The sequence below is a fragment of the Colossoma macropomum genome, unplaced genomic scaffold, assembly GCF_904425465.1.
Source record: "Colossoma macropomum unplaced genomic scaffold, Colossoma_macropomum, whole genome shotgun sequence".
NCBI lineage: Eukaryota > Metazoa > Chordata > Actinopteri > Characiformes > Serrasalmidae > Colossoma > Colossoma macropomum.
In genome coordinates this window covers 3,473,058-3,489,434 of record NW_023494803.1, presented here as the reverse complement: position 1 = coordinate 3,489,434, position 16,377 = coordinate 3,473,058, and the positions used below count along the sequence as shown (strand labels likewise).

Below are 16,377 nucleotides of genomic sequence, written 5' to 3'. Positions count from 1 at the left end.
CACTGCTGGGCTTTAGTTACATTTAGGGCATCATATGCTTTCAAAGAGGGGGGCAATTATTTATTATCGCTCACCGCTAATTCTTCAGTGATATGAAGCTGAAGTCAGATATTCACCAGCTTCTTGTTCGGATTTTCCTGTTCCACCTTAAATGGTGCAGCAGTTACATTCTGGCGCTTCAGGCGTCAGAACTGCTGGACTATTTAAGGTGGAACGGGAACGTTAGCTAGCTAGCTACCGAGACATTAGCATGCTATTAGCGATTTTTTATGCTTGTTATGAAGAAAACGACCATAATACACTGAAACAACATTAAACTAAGATAAAACAGTGATTATTGTAATTTTTAACAGAGAAAATTCTCACATTTGTGGGTTTCTTTGGTCTCTTGTTCTCCATCTTGCCGGTTTTTCTTTTTTTCTCATATCTCTCTGTTTGGAGTCTCTGAAAAACCTCTGTTTGGAGGGCCATGTAGCCCAAACACTTCGCCCTACCCCTCTATCGCAACAAGAATTGGGACACCCTACCCCTAGACATGAACGTGCAAAACAGAGGGCTAAGGGCTAAGTGGTAGGGGCGAGGGGTGAAATGGGATCGGGCCTATATGTGGTACAGGTATGAGACTGAAAAACAACTTCGGTCTTAAGAAATACATGCGTAAAAACACGTCTCAGCTCTCGTTCAGCAGCCGTTTCAACCGGCCTCAGGAGAAATGGCTTCAGAGACGAAGGCAAAGGGCCAGAAACTCTCATGTGACACTGACAGTTCCATTCTTTTTTACTAGATTAATCACAGTTTTGTCACCAAATTACAGTTGGCAATACAAGCACAACCTTTACTGAACTGTGCTTTTATTGTTTTCTTATTTGACAAAGATTAAGACTCGCATGGCATCACTGAGTTTTCTCAGTGACCCTAAACGTGTAAGTTTAATAACTCATGTGGGACAAACTGTTTTGGGGTGCTTAAAATGGGGTTCACCAAGTCTTAGGTTCACAAAAGTAATGGAACGTAAGAATAAAATAGATAAATGTTATCCTCCTCGCTGTTTTCCCGAACCTCTGCCGCAACTTCAGCGGCTGTAAACTTTTTACACACCATTTCATGTCCGTGTCCGAGACGACTGAATGAAAAATGAAAGGTTTCCAACGTGATAGGTAAGACCTTAGTGATTCCCTGAGTGACCACTGGTCAGTTACACACAAAATGTATACAGATACACAAATCCACACAGTGAGAGGCAGATGATGTGTATCTCAACTCATTACTTTGGCTCATAACTTCACGTGAGTCACGTACGATCTCGCAATAAGAAGGAATCGAAAGTGCGACACTACAGACTCAGGAAATGTCTGAATCATATTATTGCGCTGTATTATTGCAAAGATATTAATAGTAACATCGGGAAATATCTAATTTCGTCGATCCCAGTAGGTTAAACAAACAGCCATTCAAAATCAGGTTTACTGCAAGGATATGTTGATGTATTTTACATTAAGCTAACTTAAGAAGTTAATATTACCAACCCAAGAAAAACAGATTTGAAAAGTTGAGCGCTTGCAGTGTGAACAAAACCAAAGTGATTCCTGGGATTTTTCACATGTCCTTAAATTGCTGGAGTGGACAGTCGTGTAGGACAGAGAAAAAATGTGTAACTTTCATGCCCACCCTTGTCTTTCTTGTCCTTTTTTGACAATCTGCTGCACCTGATCGGCTGGCAATTTGTGGTCTGTTCTGATGAGGTTGTTGACGAGTCTGTTGTAGGCTCCTTTCATCCCATGTTTCTGATACCACTTCCTGAGCAATTGGAAGGTCTGTTCCTCTGCATTGGGGTAATCGTGCTCTACGTTCTCCATCTCAACATCAGTCAACATCTGCGAACGCCTGGTCACGTCTTTCACCACTTGCAAGCCCAGTTTCTGGGCTATATCGGGCAGGAAGTCTGTCAAGTCCACATCTACACACGGTCAAGGACAGAGAAATGCAAACATTCGCTGTTAGATCACACGACTACAATGATGTAGTTTTTTCACAAAAAAAAATTGAGGTAACTGTTGCCGTGGCAATCTCCACTTCATAGGAGAACTTGCTTGTTAATCTGACAATTTATTCCAGGTAATTGAGGGTCATTTTTATCGGCCCGTGTGTTACAAAGTGTTAAACAGGTGGCCTAAGTATTGTACTAGGTTAGTTTAACCGTTTAATGTATTTCAGTCCTGTGCAGTTGTAACTAATAAAGAAGAGTATAATGGCTGAATTTTAGAAAACATACCTTCTAAGAGCGGGAACACCTACAAAAAAAGAAAACGAGTAATTACTAAACAGCCGAAGAACATGAAACACAAGACATGAAGAACTAATATTACACCATAAAGAGATTAGTGACCTAGAGCTCCTTACCTCTGCTCTGATTATCATTTCCTTTGGAGATCCTTTAAAACAAAACTTCTTTTTCTTCCATAAAAATACAGTCACACAGACGAGCAGGACCATGCATACAACGACGGCTGCTACAATGGCCGCAACGTTGGGCTCTGCAAACACAAAGTCACAGTTTTATAAGTGCAAAACTGAACTTCAGAGAGTTTTTGAGTCGTTATTACTGAAACTGCAATACTTAATAAAGCTGTAATATTATGTATTACTTCTTGATAAGAACAGCTCAGCAATTTACAGAGTCAAATGTGCTGTGTAGTGTAGTAAACACAATGGGCCAGATTCATTAAACTTAGCAGTAACAGCACTATACCACACAAAACGTGAGGCGCGGTAAATAAGACCTATTTATGAAGTCACTGTGGTGGTGATAAAGTCACTTTAACGCTGCTGGATTTTCATCTCCCATCCTCAGCAAGAGCCAATTAAAATCTACATGTAAATGAGGCATGAGGTCACACATATTAAAGGCCTGCTGAGTGATCTGATGAAACAAAAAACCAAAAAAGAAAAAAAAAGAAAATAGCGATTCTAAGAATTGCTGCGCTGCAAGTAATAGCAAAATGTTTGATAATGATGTTTTTACCTTTTAATCAAGAAATTATTATAAATTATATAAATTATATTTTTACAAAATGTGTTGACTATTAAAAAAATTATGTTTTAAAATATCTTACAATTCAATTTTAAGTGTAGGATTTATTTTTTTCGCAAGTAAGATTTCTCATTGGTTAAAATTCATTATAGTTCATTATAATCACAAAAAGGAAATTACTAACATTAATTTGTTAGTTTAATATTTCCATTTTTTGCGCAGAATTAAAAATTAAATTGACATGCTGAAATTCTGATTACCAAGGCAAGCCATTTTAGCTTTTATTTCCTATTTTTCTTGATCAATTTAATTTACACGTGAAAAATTTTAACTAGTAAATATTTCATTCTTGATAGCAGCAATTTGATTTGCACATGTAAAAATATAATACAAATTAAAAGAAAATATTAAATATCATCTAGTAAAAGATAAGTTTTTACTTGTAAGGAATTCAGTTTAATAGTACAAATGTCATTTTCAGATGCCTAAATTGAGTTCTTTTGTAAAATTCATTGTAAATTGAAAAAAAGACCAAAACCTTAAACTTTTTGCAGTAAAATCAATTGAAACAGGTAAACAGAGTCTCAACTTTTTACTTATTTAAATTCTCAGCTAAACCTACTTTCCATTCATAAAAGAGGGGATTCACAAATCATAGAATTTGTCTAATTTGATAATCTTGTTGCACACTATTCTGCTAAATGCTTTTCTAGTTTTTCTAATAATGATGATAGTGAGTTTTAAAGAAGTGCACTGAATGTGAAAGAAACCAGCAACCACATCAAAATCATGCGGACGTCATTCAAACACATTTTAAACTATAGCATTATATACATCAATGCAAAGCAGAATTTCTTTTCCTTTTAATCAATGGGTTCAAGCCAACCTGTCTTTTCGTTGCACACTGTGTTGCTGGTTTTACTGCAAGGCACTTTCACCCCAAACTTGCATCTGTTGGAAAAACAAGGAGAGAACAAGAGAAAAGAACATGAGTGACCAGACCTATACTGCCATAGACCTACAATGGTAACTTTACAGGAGAAGGAAAAAACCTTTTGTATTTTGTACTTTGGATGGAAGAATTTTGGAGTGTTTTTACTGGTCAGTTTATCATGAAACTTCAACACAATGTGAAGACCACCTGGTATTTACAAATGATATCAAAAAATGAAAAATGCAAAAATGGAAATAGGAGGTTTTGTCAGGAATGCTGTAAAAATAAGTATTTGCTCTATTGATTTCCTCTATTTTTGCATTTGTCACTTTAAACAGTTTCAGATTATCATAGAAAACATAATATAAGACAATGAATGCGTTTGCATGCACTTAATAATCCGATCATAATCGGATTTCTGCAGTCATCTGGTTATTCAAATGGTCATGTAAACACCATATTCCGATCTAGAAATGTGATTAAGAAATCTGATAAAGAGAGCTGGATTTTAGCTCAGTAATCAGATTTCTCAGAGCATGAAACCTCTTACTCTGATTTCTTTCGGATTTCTCAGTCGGTGAAAACAGACCACGATACCGGAAATAAGCGAGCAGTGTTGTCGCGAGACGCAGCAAAAGCGACGCTGAAACCAACTACATGCTTGACGAAATGAAGGATTTAAATATTCTTCATCTTCTAGATGATGTATGTTCGTATTTTCAGGTAAAGTGGGTTGATGTTTTTTTAAGCCTCTCATCAGGTTGCAAAGCAGAAATCTGATTGCTGTCTGACTCATGTAGACCTGGAGTTTCCCCATTATCTGATTACTCAAGTGCATGTAAACGCACTTATCGGATTACTGACAAAATCTGATTTTCAGCAGTTATCGGATTATTAAGTGCATGTAAACAAACTCACTGAGAACATGAGGAAACAACAATATTACCCGTCTGAAAAGTAATAGCCCCCTATATTTATTATTTATATACATTCACATACACCTTTATTCTCTCTTAGTTTCAGTACGTACGTGTCACAGGCGTAGCAGGCCGTGCACTCGTCGCCCTTGTCGCAGTAGTGACCGTCCTTGCAGCGGCAAACTGTGTTGGCGAGGAGTGTGCATGCTTTCTCAACCTCCCTGTTAGCTGTGACACAAAAAAGGAGTCGGTTAGATTCTTTATCAAAAACATAAAGATTCACAATGCATTATTTGAATTACCTGCCACAACCAGAAAGATCATCTATGTAGATTAAGACAGACTATATGAGGTCAAAGTAAAACTGTTAATAATAGAACATAATAGAACATGAGGAATGTATGTTTCTGTTGTAATATGTAGCCACATCAGTGCAGAAGGGTTTCCTACATGTTACAGGTCATCATCATGGGTAGTAACGGGATACAAGTAATGCCGTTATGTAATCATGATACACAAAAAGTCTGTTTTCAACTTAAAAGACAGTGATTAGCGGTAATCCTTACTCATAAAAGACTGGGCCTTTCCTGGAACCTCTTTTTTATGTTTATGTTGCCTCTTTTGAAATGTTTTCTGAACATTTAACAACATTCCTTAATGTTCTTAAACCACCCGAGTCCCAGATTTTTTACACCGCGTTGCTGCTATCAATTTCAGAATGAACGTGTATTTCCAAAAAAACAATAACGTTGATAAGATAAAAGATTAAATATCTTGTCTTTGTATTGCTTTTGTTGAAAAACAGGTCAAGGTGGATTTACAAATCATTGCTTTTTGGGGTTTTTTTTGCATTTTATCATGTAAAAATTAATTTCTATGCTAATTTTGGCCTTTCTTTCTTCTTGTTGTTGTTGCTTTTTCCTTCCCTGCGAGTAACCAGACATCTGTTCATTAGCTCTTACGGATAACTGCACATCCATATTTCCGAATAGTGATTTCAGTTTTCGACTACTGGCACCTCGAACAGTTAACTGAGTACTCGAGAAGCAGCACATGTGAAAAACTTTCATATCAGTCTGGCTCTGGTACCAGATAACATGGTACCACTTTACAATGAGACTGCCTTTATAAAGGGTTTATGGAAGGTTTAAAGGGGTTATTAATCCGATCGTAAACAGTTTAAAATGATTAATAAGCAGTTACAACAGTGAGCTGTTACATCCAATGAATATAATATGAATATCTGATAAAGCTGACATTGAACCAGCCAGATCTGAGGGTTAACAGTATACAGACATATTGTTGCCGTCGCCGCAAAAAACTTGCATCTCAAGTTTTGTTGTTTTTCACTTTTTTGCATAATTTGAAAACAATAGTTACGCTTTGCATTGTGTTATAATTGTATGATACATGGACCAACAGACATTGTCCGAAAGTACAAAAATCTGGTCACATTAACTCCTATTATAAGTCAAGAATGTTTTTTGTTTTTAACCGTAACCCAGTTCTTTCCTCTGTATGCATTTATTCTGTCCCCTATTTAGACTAGCTTTTATTCTGATGTTTCTCATTTTGTATTAGACACCTACTGTCTGATCACCCCTGGTCAAATGATGTTTTGTTGATTTTCTAAGGACTTTAAGTTACAGTACAAAAAAAAAAAGCTTCAGCACATTTTAATGCACAATTACTGTTTATTTGGTCAAATTAATACATTGGGGATAAAAAAAAAAAAACAAAACAAAAATTGCGGCCTGCGCAAAATTTACGGCACATTTTATATTTAATTTTTTTCCAAAATATTAACCCAGAAAATGAATAGAAGTCGTGCATTCCAATTTGTAGAACAATGCCATATTCCTGTGTGTTGTCGCTACAGGGTGTGTTACACAAAATCAACATTACCCGTTATTTGACTGGGGGATATTTAATTTTTAGCATACGACTGTAAGTGAATGTGGCCTCACTATCTGAAAAGCAACAGGTCACTGTTTCCTTTTTTCTTTATGTTAAAACTGCTTATTAATGACGTTGAGGTGTTTATGACCAATTTAATAACAATTACTAAACTCATTTTATATGATCTATAAGGGTGGTGTTATCCCTTAAAAAAAAGTATACTTACAGTTCATTTTATTCAGTAAACTTACATAAAGTTCAAGTATATTTCCCAAGTATACTTTATGTAGTAAGCATACTAATATCAATGTACTGGTATTATTTTTGTAAGGCCCAATCCCATTTCACCCCTCGCCCCTACTTCTTAGCCCTTAGCCCACTGTTTTGCTTGTTCACGTCTAGGGTCAGGGTGTCCCAATTCTTGTTGAGATAGAGGGGTAGGGTGAAGTGTTAGAGCTACATGTATTTTCTCCATTAAAAAATTAAGATAACCATCGTAGTTTAATGTTGTTTTAGTGTATTATGGTTGTTTTCTTTGCAATCAGCATAAAAAATCGCTAATAGCATGCTAATGTATCAGTAGCTAACTAGCTAACTTTCCCGTTCCACCTTAAATAGTCCAGCAGTTCTGACGCCTGAAGCGCCAGAATGTAACTGCTGCACCATTTAAGGTGGAACAGGAAAATCCAAACAAGAAGCTGGTGAATATCTGACTTCAGCTTCATATCACTGAAGAATTAGTGGTGGGTGATAATAAATAATTGCCCCCCTCTTTGAAGGCATATGATGCCCTAAATGTAACTAAAGCCCAGCAGTGAGGAGCTGAACTTTACCCTCCTCTGCTGTCACTGAAGACGGGCCGGGTCGCCTACAGAGCAGCGCTAGTAGCTGTTAATGAAGCAATGTTTTATTATATATATATATCCATTGGTCTAACTGCATATCTTTGGACTTTGGGATGAAACCCACTCAGACAGAGAGAACATGCACACTCCACACATAAAGGACGCTGGTCACCCGGCTGGGGAATCGAACCCATGCCCTTCTTGCTGTGAGGTGACAGTGCCACCCACTGTTACTTTGAACTTACTTATACTGTTCTTCAGTACATCAAAGGATTTAGTACAAGCTGAATATACTTAAACTTTTTCTGTATACTTGTAAGTATAATGCAAGTATACTGAAGTTTCGTTTTGTTTAGTATATCTCTGATTAGTTCATAAAAGTATACTAAATACTCTTAGCATACTCACTTAATTTTTTCCATTTAAAAGAATTAAACTAATAACACTTGAATAAACTCCTTTTTTGTAAGAGATGGTAAAGAAGTAGTACTGATTATTTTAAATTGGGAAAAGAAAGAAAGACAGAAAGGAAGGAAGGTTGGGAACCTACCCGAGTCCTCACAGGGCGAACAGAGTTCACAGCTTCGTTTGCCATTTGCGTGATCCATAAAAGTTTCGCCTTCCTTGCACCACTCACACTTTGAAATACCTCCTGCCTGAGTGCAGTGATCCTGAACATAATAACCTGAACACACACACACACACACACACACACACACACACACACACACACTTAGGATTTCTATCTATTCATTATCACTTATATTGTTGTACATGCTGTTCTCTCCTGCACCTCACCTGAGGGACAGAGACAGCACTCTAATCCTGTCTTTTCATCTGTGTACGTCCCATGTTCACATGACTGCCGTCTCTTGCGCAGCTTCAAACCTTCAGTTAAGCAGAAGATGCTCAGCTGTAGAAGAAAAAGAGGAAACAGAATCAAGAAGAAATCAAGAGCATTTGTCAGGGGTCGGTTAGCACAATAGCTGTGTTCCAAAGCCTGGGCTGCAGCTGAGGTAGTGCGGGTCCTCAGTAGGACTGTCCTATGAAGACTCCTCCTTAGTAGCCTATCGGTCACACTAATGGATCAGTCCTAATGAGGCTGCGTGGTGACGTCACCAGAGCGGCGCCAAACTCGTAAGGGAACTGGTGAGAGAAAACGGAGCCGCTGCATTGAGTTTGTTGCTTTTTCATTTCTTCACCGAAATGGAAGAGATGATCTTATGTAGTACGATAAACTACATACACACAAATATTCAAAATAAAATACGATAAAAGGACAAATTCTTTAACGAATCAGTCATTTGACACTATAAGGTACCGTAGACGAATTCAAGTACGTGAACAACTGAGATTTTAAAACAAACTCTTCTCCAACTGCTTTGTTTTCTGACATTTTTGCGGTGTAGGGCAGCATAATGTCGGGAAAGATACATCTTATGCGACCTTCAAATCACTCAGCATTTCTAGGCTGTATATGAAGGGTCCTTCACTTTGGAACGGCCTGCTATGACCTAGCGGCCGAGAAATGCAGCCTAGGCTTTGGAACGCGGCTCACGTTAGCTTTCAGGTCAGGAGTAAGCAAGCATTTTCAGTATGATCACATCTGCATTTTACATTTGCATTTTCCCATCTTTCTAGCTCGGTGTTCTCTTTGACAACGCAATTTCAAATGCATTCGAGAGTGAAAATGCATACAATATAAATCACATTTTAATTATCACTTTGACACAATTGCTGCGTAATCACATGAAGCATAAATATGCAGTACTGGAAATATATTTTAATATAGATAAAGCTGCTCATAAAGCATCTCAATCTTGAAAATGAATGAAATGTCAACACTAGTGCACCAAAACGCAAAATCGCAGTACTGAACACGAATTTTCATTTTGAGCTCAACATTGCATATATGAGTGGGACATTTAAAGTCAGAGTTAAAAAAAAACACATTCTGGACTAAAATCATTTTGCTTTGAGTGAGTCTACACCTTAAAGGAGCAATAAGCGCTGTGTATGACCATAAGAAACAAAACGCTATGTGTAAAACTGAGGTCACTGTCTTTAAGTTTGTTTCATAACGTAGACTCACCTGAGACGAAGGCTCAAACTACTTCTACTGACAGGTGAGCTGAGTTTGCTTAATACTGAATGGAAAAAATGATCATGGAGGATCTTCACGACTCTTTACAAGCAGAAATAACAAGTAACATTAGGCTGTTTGAAAGCCCTCATAAGGGACAGAGGACTTAAGAGTGATGCTGAAGTAGCTTACTTTCTGCTATTTGTTCTCAGGCATTTTTGATGTGACCACAAAGTTAAGCTGTTTATTTTTTCAAAAATGCAAATATACATCAAATTATAACCATATTTTGGCGCTAGCATACACGCTAATAGCATACATGCTAATAGTAACAAAAAGCAAATGAAAACGGAAAAATAGAAATCACCCAAACGACTCGTCAAAATCCTTATAGTAAAGTCTGTTCACTCAGTGGCCATTTTTGTAACGCCGCCGGGCAGTTATTTCCAGTCATACAAGACAACGAGCTGTATTACAGAAACTTCTTAAGTCTGAAATCTTATCTGTTCAGTCACCATGACAACTTCAGTTAGGACTGAATTTAGGATAGAAGCTATAACAGAACAACAGTTCTTAAGTTCATAATCTTATCCTAACTCCAGATAAGAAAACTTTATTACAGAAACATCCTAACTGGACACAATTTCAAAATACTGTCATAACTTTAAGACAAACCCCAGAGGTGTCTTAACTTCTGTTTTAACAGTCCATTTGTATCATTTTTAACCTTTTCAACTCCTTGAGACCACCAGTGGTTCCAAAACTGTCTTCTTTCCAGTCAAATAGATGGGTGATGTAATTTTAATAAACTATAAACAGATGGCGTCTCTTCAGTGATCTGCTCTGTAAAAATTATTTTTATAAAATAATACAAAGAGCGTCTAAGATTTTTGCCTTTCAGCAGTAAATTGTAAGCATATAGCAATATGTGTGATCATAAAACACATGTTCTGTTAATTTGAGGGGAGCTTTTACAAAAAAAATAAAATAAAATAAAAATGTACATTTCATGCAGTTACTGAATAATTTGCCGTACGATTTGGTCACGTAAATTCAGATGGACAAACCAAAATATACCCTGGAGCATAAGAGGTTAACTTGTTTTAACAGTCCATTTGTATAGTTTTTAAACTGTTACAGGCAGCATAAATCACTACTGGCATAATCATGTTACATTTATTTATACGATGGTTTCTCGTCTCTCTTGTAAGATGTTTTTCTTTTCTACTAGCATTTTAAAAATCCCAGACACTGCAAACAGGATTTCCACCATCCCTTTATTAACTTAGTGTGATAATGTTGATAAAAACTCAAGACAAAGTTGAACGTGTGGCTGTTTATTAGGGGGAATAACGCAGCAAAGCTCACAGGACGGCTAAAGCGTTAGAGAAATGGAAACTGAAACTGGGGAGCGGAAACTCTCTGACAGTATACAGAAAGACTCTCATTCTTAATCTTTAATTATCCTTAATCCTTAATTTTTTTACACTGGTAACTGCTGTAATTTACATTTTAGCATTAATTTTGATTACATGTTTACGTTTCAGGTGTGCACGGATCATCAGCTGCTTGGTAAGAGGCATGACAGTTGATTGTTGACTTTGAGTAGGTTAAGATTTACTAACGAGATAAAATGCTGTAAGATACACTATATGGACAAAAATACTGGGACACCCCTCCTAATTATTAAGTTCAGGTGTTTCAGCCACACTCAGGGGCATACAATAAAGCCCATAGCCTTGCAGTCTCGATAGACAAACAGTGGCAGTAGAATGAGTCATACTGATGAGCTCACTGACCTCAAACTGCACGGTCAGAGAATGTCACCTCTGCCACAAGCCAGTTTGTGAAATCTTTGCCCCAGTCAACTGTAAACGCTATTATTGTGAAATGGAAGCACCTATAAGCAACAACAGCTCAGCCACAAAGTGGTAGACCACACAAACTCAAAGAGTCCCAAATTGCCTCAAATGAAACGAATAAAGGTACTGGTCACTATGCAGTTGTTGTTGTTTACAGGATCTCTATAACTGATCCAAATCTGGATTTTTTTATGTTACAGACAGCTGTTGGAAAGCTAATGCGTATAGTCAGGAGGTTTCAGTGAGTTAAAGAAAAAGTCCCTACAGTTACTCAGTGCTACAAGGAAATCTGCTCAGGGTTTTTACTTTTGAAACTGTTAAGCACTTCTGATAAGAGCTCTGATCACAATATTACCATAAAAATTTGGTAGAATTTGCTGCAGTAATAATGTTGCTGGTGACAGGAACCAGGGGTTGTCATGCGTCCAGTTTTGCCACTTTATTTGCCATCCAAAACCATCAGTGAACCATGTTTTATATGTAATGTTGATGAGGTAAAATAAAATAAAATCTGAAAAAAATATGTTTTTGTTCTGGGGGGATTATTTTTGCCCCTCTGGGCACTATTTTGCACTGCCCTCTCCATCATCAATGTGTTTTACAATAACATTTAAAAGGCTTATCTCAAATCCATCATGAAAGAACGTCTCAGGCATCAGGAACATATTGTGATCATTTCCGTGAGGGAGTTTTTACAGGCATTAAATGTTTCAGACGTCTGGTTCCTATCACCACCACTGTGAACTCTTCTGACTCTGTGAGCTTCTCTAGAACAGAGCATTCCACCTCAACCACTCTGAATGACTCTGTTTACATCTTAACCATTTAATTATGCGGAAACTTTGAAACATTTGTGGAATTCCCCATTAATTTTATGCCAAAGGGAACCATTTACAGTACACAAACGTTAACCGTACAGAAAGAATGAAGCTTTCTACTTATTAATATTATTAGTGTTATTTATGTGTTTTGAACAGTTCTTTCAACACAGTGTGAACCATCCCGCAAATTACATGAACTGCAGTCAAGCTTTTATTAATTATTAATATTGCTGAAAAACAAAATATCTATCAATTCCACTAAAAATCAATATTGACATCTATATCAATGCACCAGTACAGATGATAACTCTGGATGTCCCCCATCAAAATGGACTATACTACTAATAATCCATTGTCAATTACAAATAATAACTATTATGTGTATATGGGCAGTCAGTGATGGGCCTCCATCATTGGGGTCGCACTGCGGAGGGGAAACAGAGGCCCACAAGGGATCTGACCACAGATAAATGGCATAAATGCTGTTAAAATGTCACAGGGAGCCCAGAAGGCAGTGCACCTTCATAAATGTTTACGAAAAACGTGATTTAACATGACAAGCTTTGATATAGTCATTAGTGGAAACTTTGAGTCATTTTATTCAGCAGACCTGTTGTTTAACCCTTCAAAGTGGGCCCAAAGTTTCATTACACACTTCTACAACCTAAAAATAACTCAGCCAGTTTGCACTGACGTCCATGTGGTTGCTCAATAATGAGCTCTAGTATCAATCAATAAATCAACTTTTATTTAAACTCGGAATGCATCGAGGGAGACCCTCATTTACAATGTAGCCGAGTAATACAGGAATCAGGGATTGAGAAGTTGTACAGCAAAAAAACAAACCAAATGCTTTAATTAAATAATAAAAATCATAAAAGTAAAATTTAGTAATAAGAAGATACCAATAAACTGTTAAATCAATAAAGGATGTAAGACAATTATTTGACAATAACAAAATAAATCAAAAGAATACTAATAAAAGAATAAAAAGAATGATAAAACGTAAAGAAATAAAAATACAAAAGTAAAAAAGTAGCTAAGACACAGCTAAAAAATACCAAAAATCATATTAAAAGTTAAGTAAAGTCTAATAAAGCAGTGTCAGGCTGATTGGAGGTGGTTAGAGACTAAAAGTTTGAAATGTGACACGAGAGAGTGAAGTTTTAGTTTCCTGTAATGAATTCCAGCCACTGGTTCCGTAGCTAAAAGCTGATTTTCCCAGCTCAGTAAAAGCTCTCAGCACCTGAAGGGTCCAATCACTGGAACGAGTCTGATAAACTGCATTATTTACAGTGAGCATTTCTGTGATGTACGATGGCCAGTAAGCGCTTTATATATATATATAAAAAAAAAGCCAGTGTGTCTAATGACACACAGACAGAGATGACCAGCCAACCTTTTCACATAGTATACAATGATGGGTGTTGTAGGGGTCACCAGTAATGAATCTTAAGGCAGCGTAATAAACAGAGTCTAGAGATTTCAAAGCAGTTATGTAATAAGTCGGGGGGTTAAGGGTGTGAAGCCATTATTGTCTGATGTTACAACATGTTTTCTCTTTCAGTTCCCCCTCTGGTCCCTCTGGCCAAATGCACTTCTCTGAGCTTGTGGAACAACAGGTGGTAGGCTAATGCTGGACATGTCCGGTCTTGTTCACAAATGACTTAAAATGATACTGATTGTATACATTTATACCTCTGTGGCTTAACGTGTCTGATGGTTATTTACTACCTAAAATTACCAGTGAACCTACTGGTGTCTTCTGAGTTTTATATGTAATGTTGATGAAGGTAAAATAGTCATAATTCTGAAATACTAGGCTTTCTTTGGGGACTATTTTGCCTTGTACCTCTACACCGTAAATGGCCAGGCCCCGCTAACAGGCCCAAAGATTTATTACACACTTCTATAACCTAAGAATAGCTTGACCAGTTTGCATTGAAGTCCCTGTAGTTACTGAATAATAAGCCTTAGTATGAAACGACCCTGAGATTAAAATACTAAGTAATATTAAGTTCAGGCCAATACTTTCTCAAAACTATCATAGAACAGGTTTTCGTGTAATAACTTTCAGTGAGGGAGCTTTTAGAGGCATTAAACTCTTCAGCTGTCTCACTCCTATCTCTCACTGAAAGTTATTACATGAAATGGTTCTGAATACACTGCCTGGTGTCTGAGATATCGTTTATAATAGTTTTGTGATAAAGTTTTAGGCTTCGAATGTATTTTAATCGATTTACGGTGGAGGGTGTGAGGCAAAATAGTCTCCCAAGAAAATTATTTTTTCAAAATTATGACTATTTTACCTTTATAATCTATATAAAAACTCAGAAGACTTGTGTAGGCTCACTGGTGGTTTTGGATATTAAATAAAATGGCTATATCTGTGTCGTAGACATGGTGACACCTGGTTCCTATCACCACCACTGTAAAGACATCAGTCTGTAAGCATCTCTAGAAAGAACTACATCACACCAAACCACTCTGGATGACTGTATTTACCTCTCAGGGACTGAAATGTTCAGAATTCAGCCGTGGAGATAAACCACATCTTTCCGATCGCCCATCACAGTGAAGGCCACCACGCACTCTCACTGAACCACCATTACATACTCGAAGCGAAACGAGAAAACGAAAGTGAAAGTAAAATCCGAGACAACATTAATTCGCCGTGCGTCAATAAAAATGTCCAGAAAAGCTGAGGAGACTTTAAACTGGTCAGTTCTGAACTCTGAGTACACAAAATCATTCTTTATACTAAAAATAGACAAAAACTGAAGCCACCTTAACCCGGATTCAGCACTCAGTCAACGTTAGCTTACAAGGCTAACAGGCTGAATGAGCAGCAGACCGAATTTCGGCTTCTTTCAGATCTTAGAAAAGCTAAAAAGTGCGATAAAAGCACTTTAAAAGACTTTACGAGGCTCAAACTGGCTTCTTTTTTCACCAGCTGCCTCTTCGAGTTTTCCGTTCCACCTTAAATGGCGCGGCGGTTATGTTCAGGCGTTCGCACAACTGCAGTCCTACTTAAGGTGGAACGGTGAGCTCGAAGAAGAAGAAGCCTTCGACGTAGCGCTGCTCGTCTCTTTATACGGGTATAAATCTGGATTTTAATCATTTCTACTTACCGAAAAACAGAGCAGAGCGAAGAGAGTCGTGCTCGTCATCTTGGCTGGCAGGTTGGGCTGTTCTGGACTTTCCAAACTCGCTCTTCAACAGGAAGATCAGAGCCAGCATCTCCGAGAGCGTCTATTTACACGTGCCAAGACTCCAAGCCGCCCACTACACGCCACGCCCACTCGAAGACACGCCCGTTCGAGTTATTCGCTTACTTGTTTTAAAGATTCGATGACGTAAGTCTGTCACCGCGAGAGGTTTCTAATGTTTATTTTTTTCCCTCTCTGTTGTTATTTTAACTATTTTGCTACATAATTTTAGTATTTATTTAATAGTCCACTAAAGTATGATTAAAGACTCACTGCATTCACTAACACTGAAAACACTTCTAATGCAGGGGTGTTCAGTTTTATTTGAAAAGCCCAATCTGGCTATAGGTTTACAGGCCCATTTCCAAAAAAATCACCTCTTCTTTTAACAACATTCTGTAAGAGTTTGGGAACTGAGGAGACACTGCTGTAGTTCTGAAAGTGATATATTTCCCCGTTCTTGTTTGATATAGTATTTCAGCTGCTCAGCAGTTCGAGGTCTCCTTTGTCATTTTTTTCATTTTCATAATGTGCCAAATGTTTTCAGTGGGTGATGGCGTACAGTTCAAAAGCCAGTATTCGTGATGGTATAGGGGGCATTAGTGCACATGGCGTGGGTGATGTGCACGTCTGTGAAAGCACCATTAATGCTGAACGCTGCCATCCAGACGACGTCTTTTTCAGGGAAGACCTTGTTTATTTCAGCAAGATAATGTAAAACCACATTCTGCACATATTACAACAACATGGCTCCGTATTAAAAGAGTCCGGCTGCT

The 16,377-nt window shown here is 37.5% G+C and overlaps 1 protein-coding gene across 1 annotated transcript; it reads right to left on the bottom strand.

Annotated features, from left to right (window-relative positions):
- Positions 1-494: 494 nt before the first annotated feature.
- Positions 495-15,698, bottom strand: LOC118823507 (tumor necrosis factor receptor superfamily member 6-like). Its single transcript, XM_036593188.1, has 8 exons — positions 15,524-15,698; positions 8,425-8,539; positions 8,177-8,311; positions 4,996-5,110; positions 3,918-3,982; positions 2,401-2,534; positions 2,273-2,291; positions 495-1,957 (listed from the first exon to the last, which is right to left on the bottom strand). The coding sequence occupies exons 1-8, from the start codon at positions 15,560-15,562 to the stop codon at positions 1,659-1,661; spliced, it is 921 nt and encodes a 306-aa protein (XP_036449081.1). The 5' UTR covers positions 15,563-15,698; the 3' UTR covers positions 495-1,658.
- Positions 15,699-16,377: the final 679 nt, after the last annotated feature.

Excerpts from the sequence above, each read along its gene's own strand:
- LOC118823507 (XM_036593188.1), bottom strand. The coding sequence starts at position 15,562 with ATGACGAGCACGACTCTCTTCGCTCTGCTCTGTTTTTCG. Across the intron at positions 8,312-8,424 it reads GTGCTGTCTCTGTCCCTCAG|GTTATTATGTTCAGGATCAC; the intron begins GTGAGGTGCAGG and ends GTGTGTGTTCAG. Across the intron at positions 5,111-8,176 it reads TTCGCCCTGTGAGGACTCGG|CTAACAGGGAGGTTGAGAAA; the intron begins GTAGGTTCCCAA and ends TTTGTGTCACAG.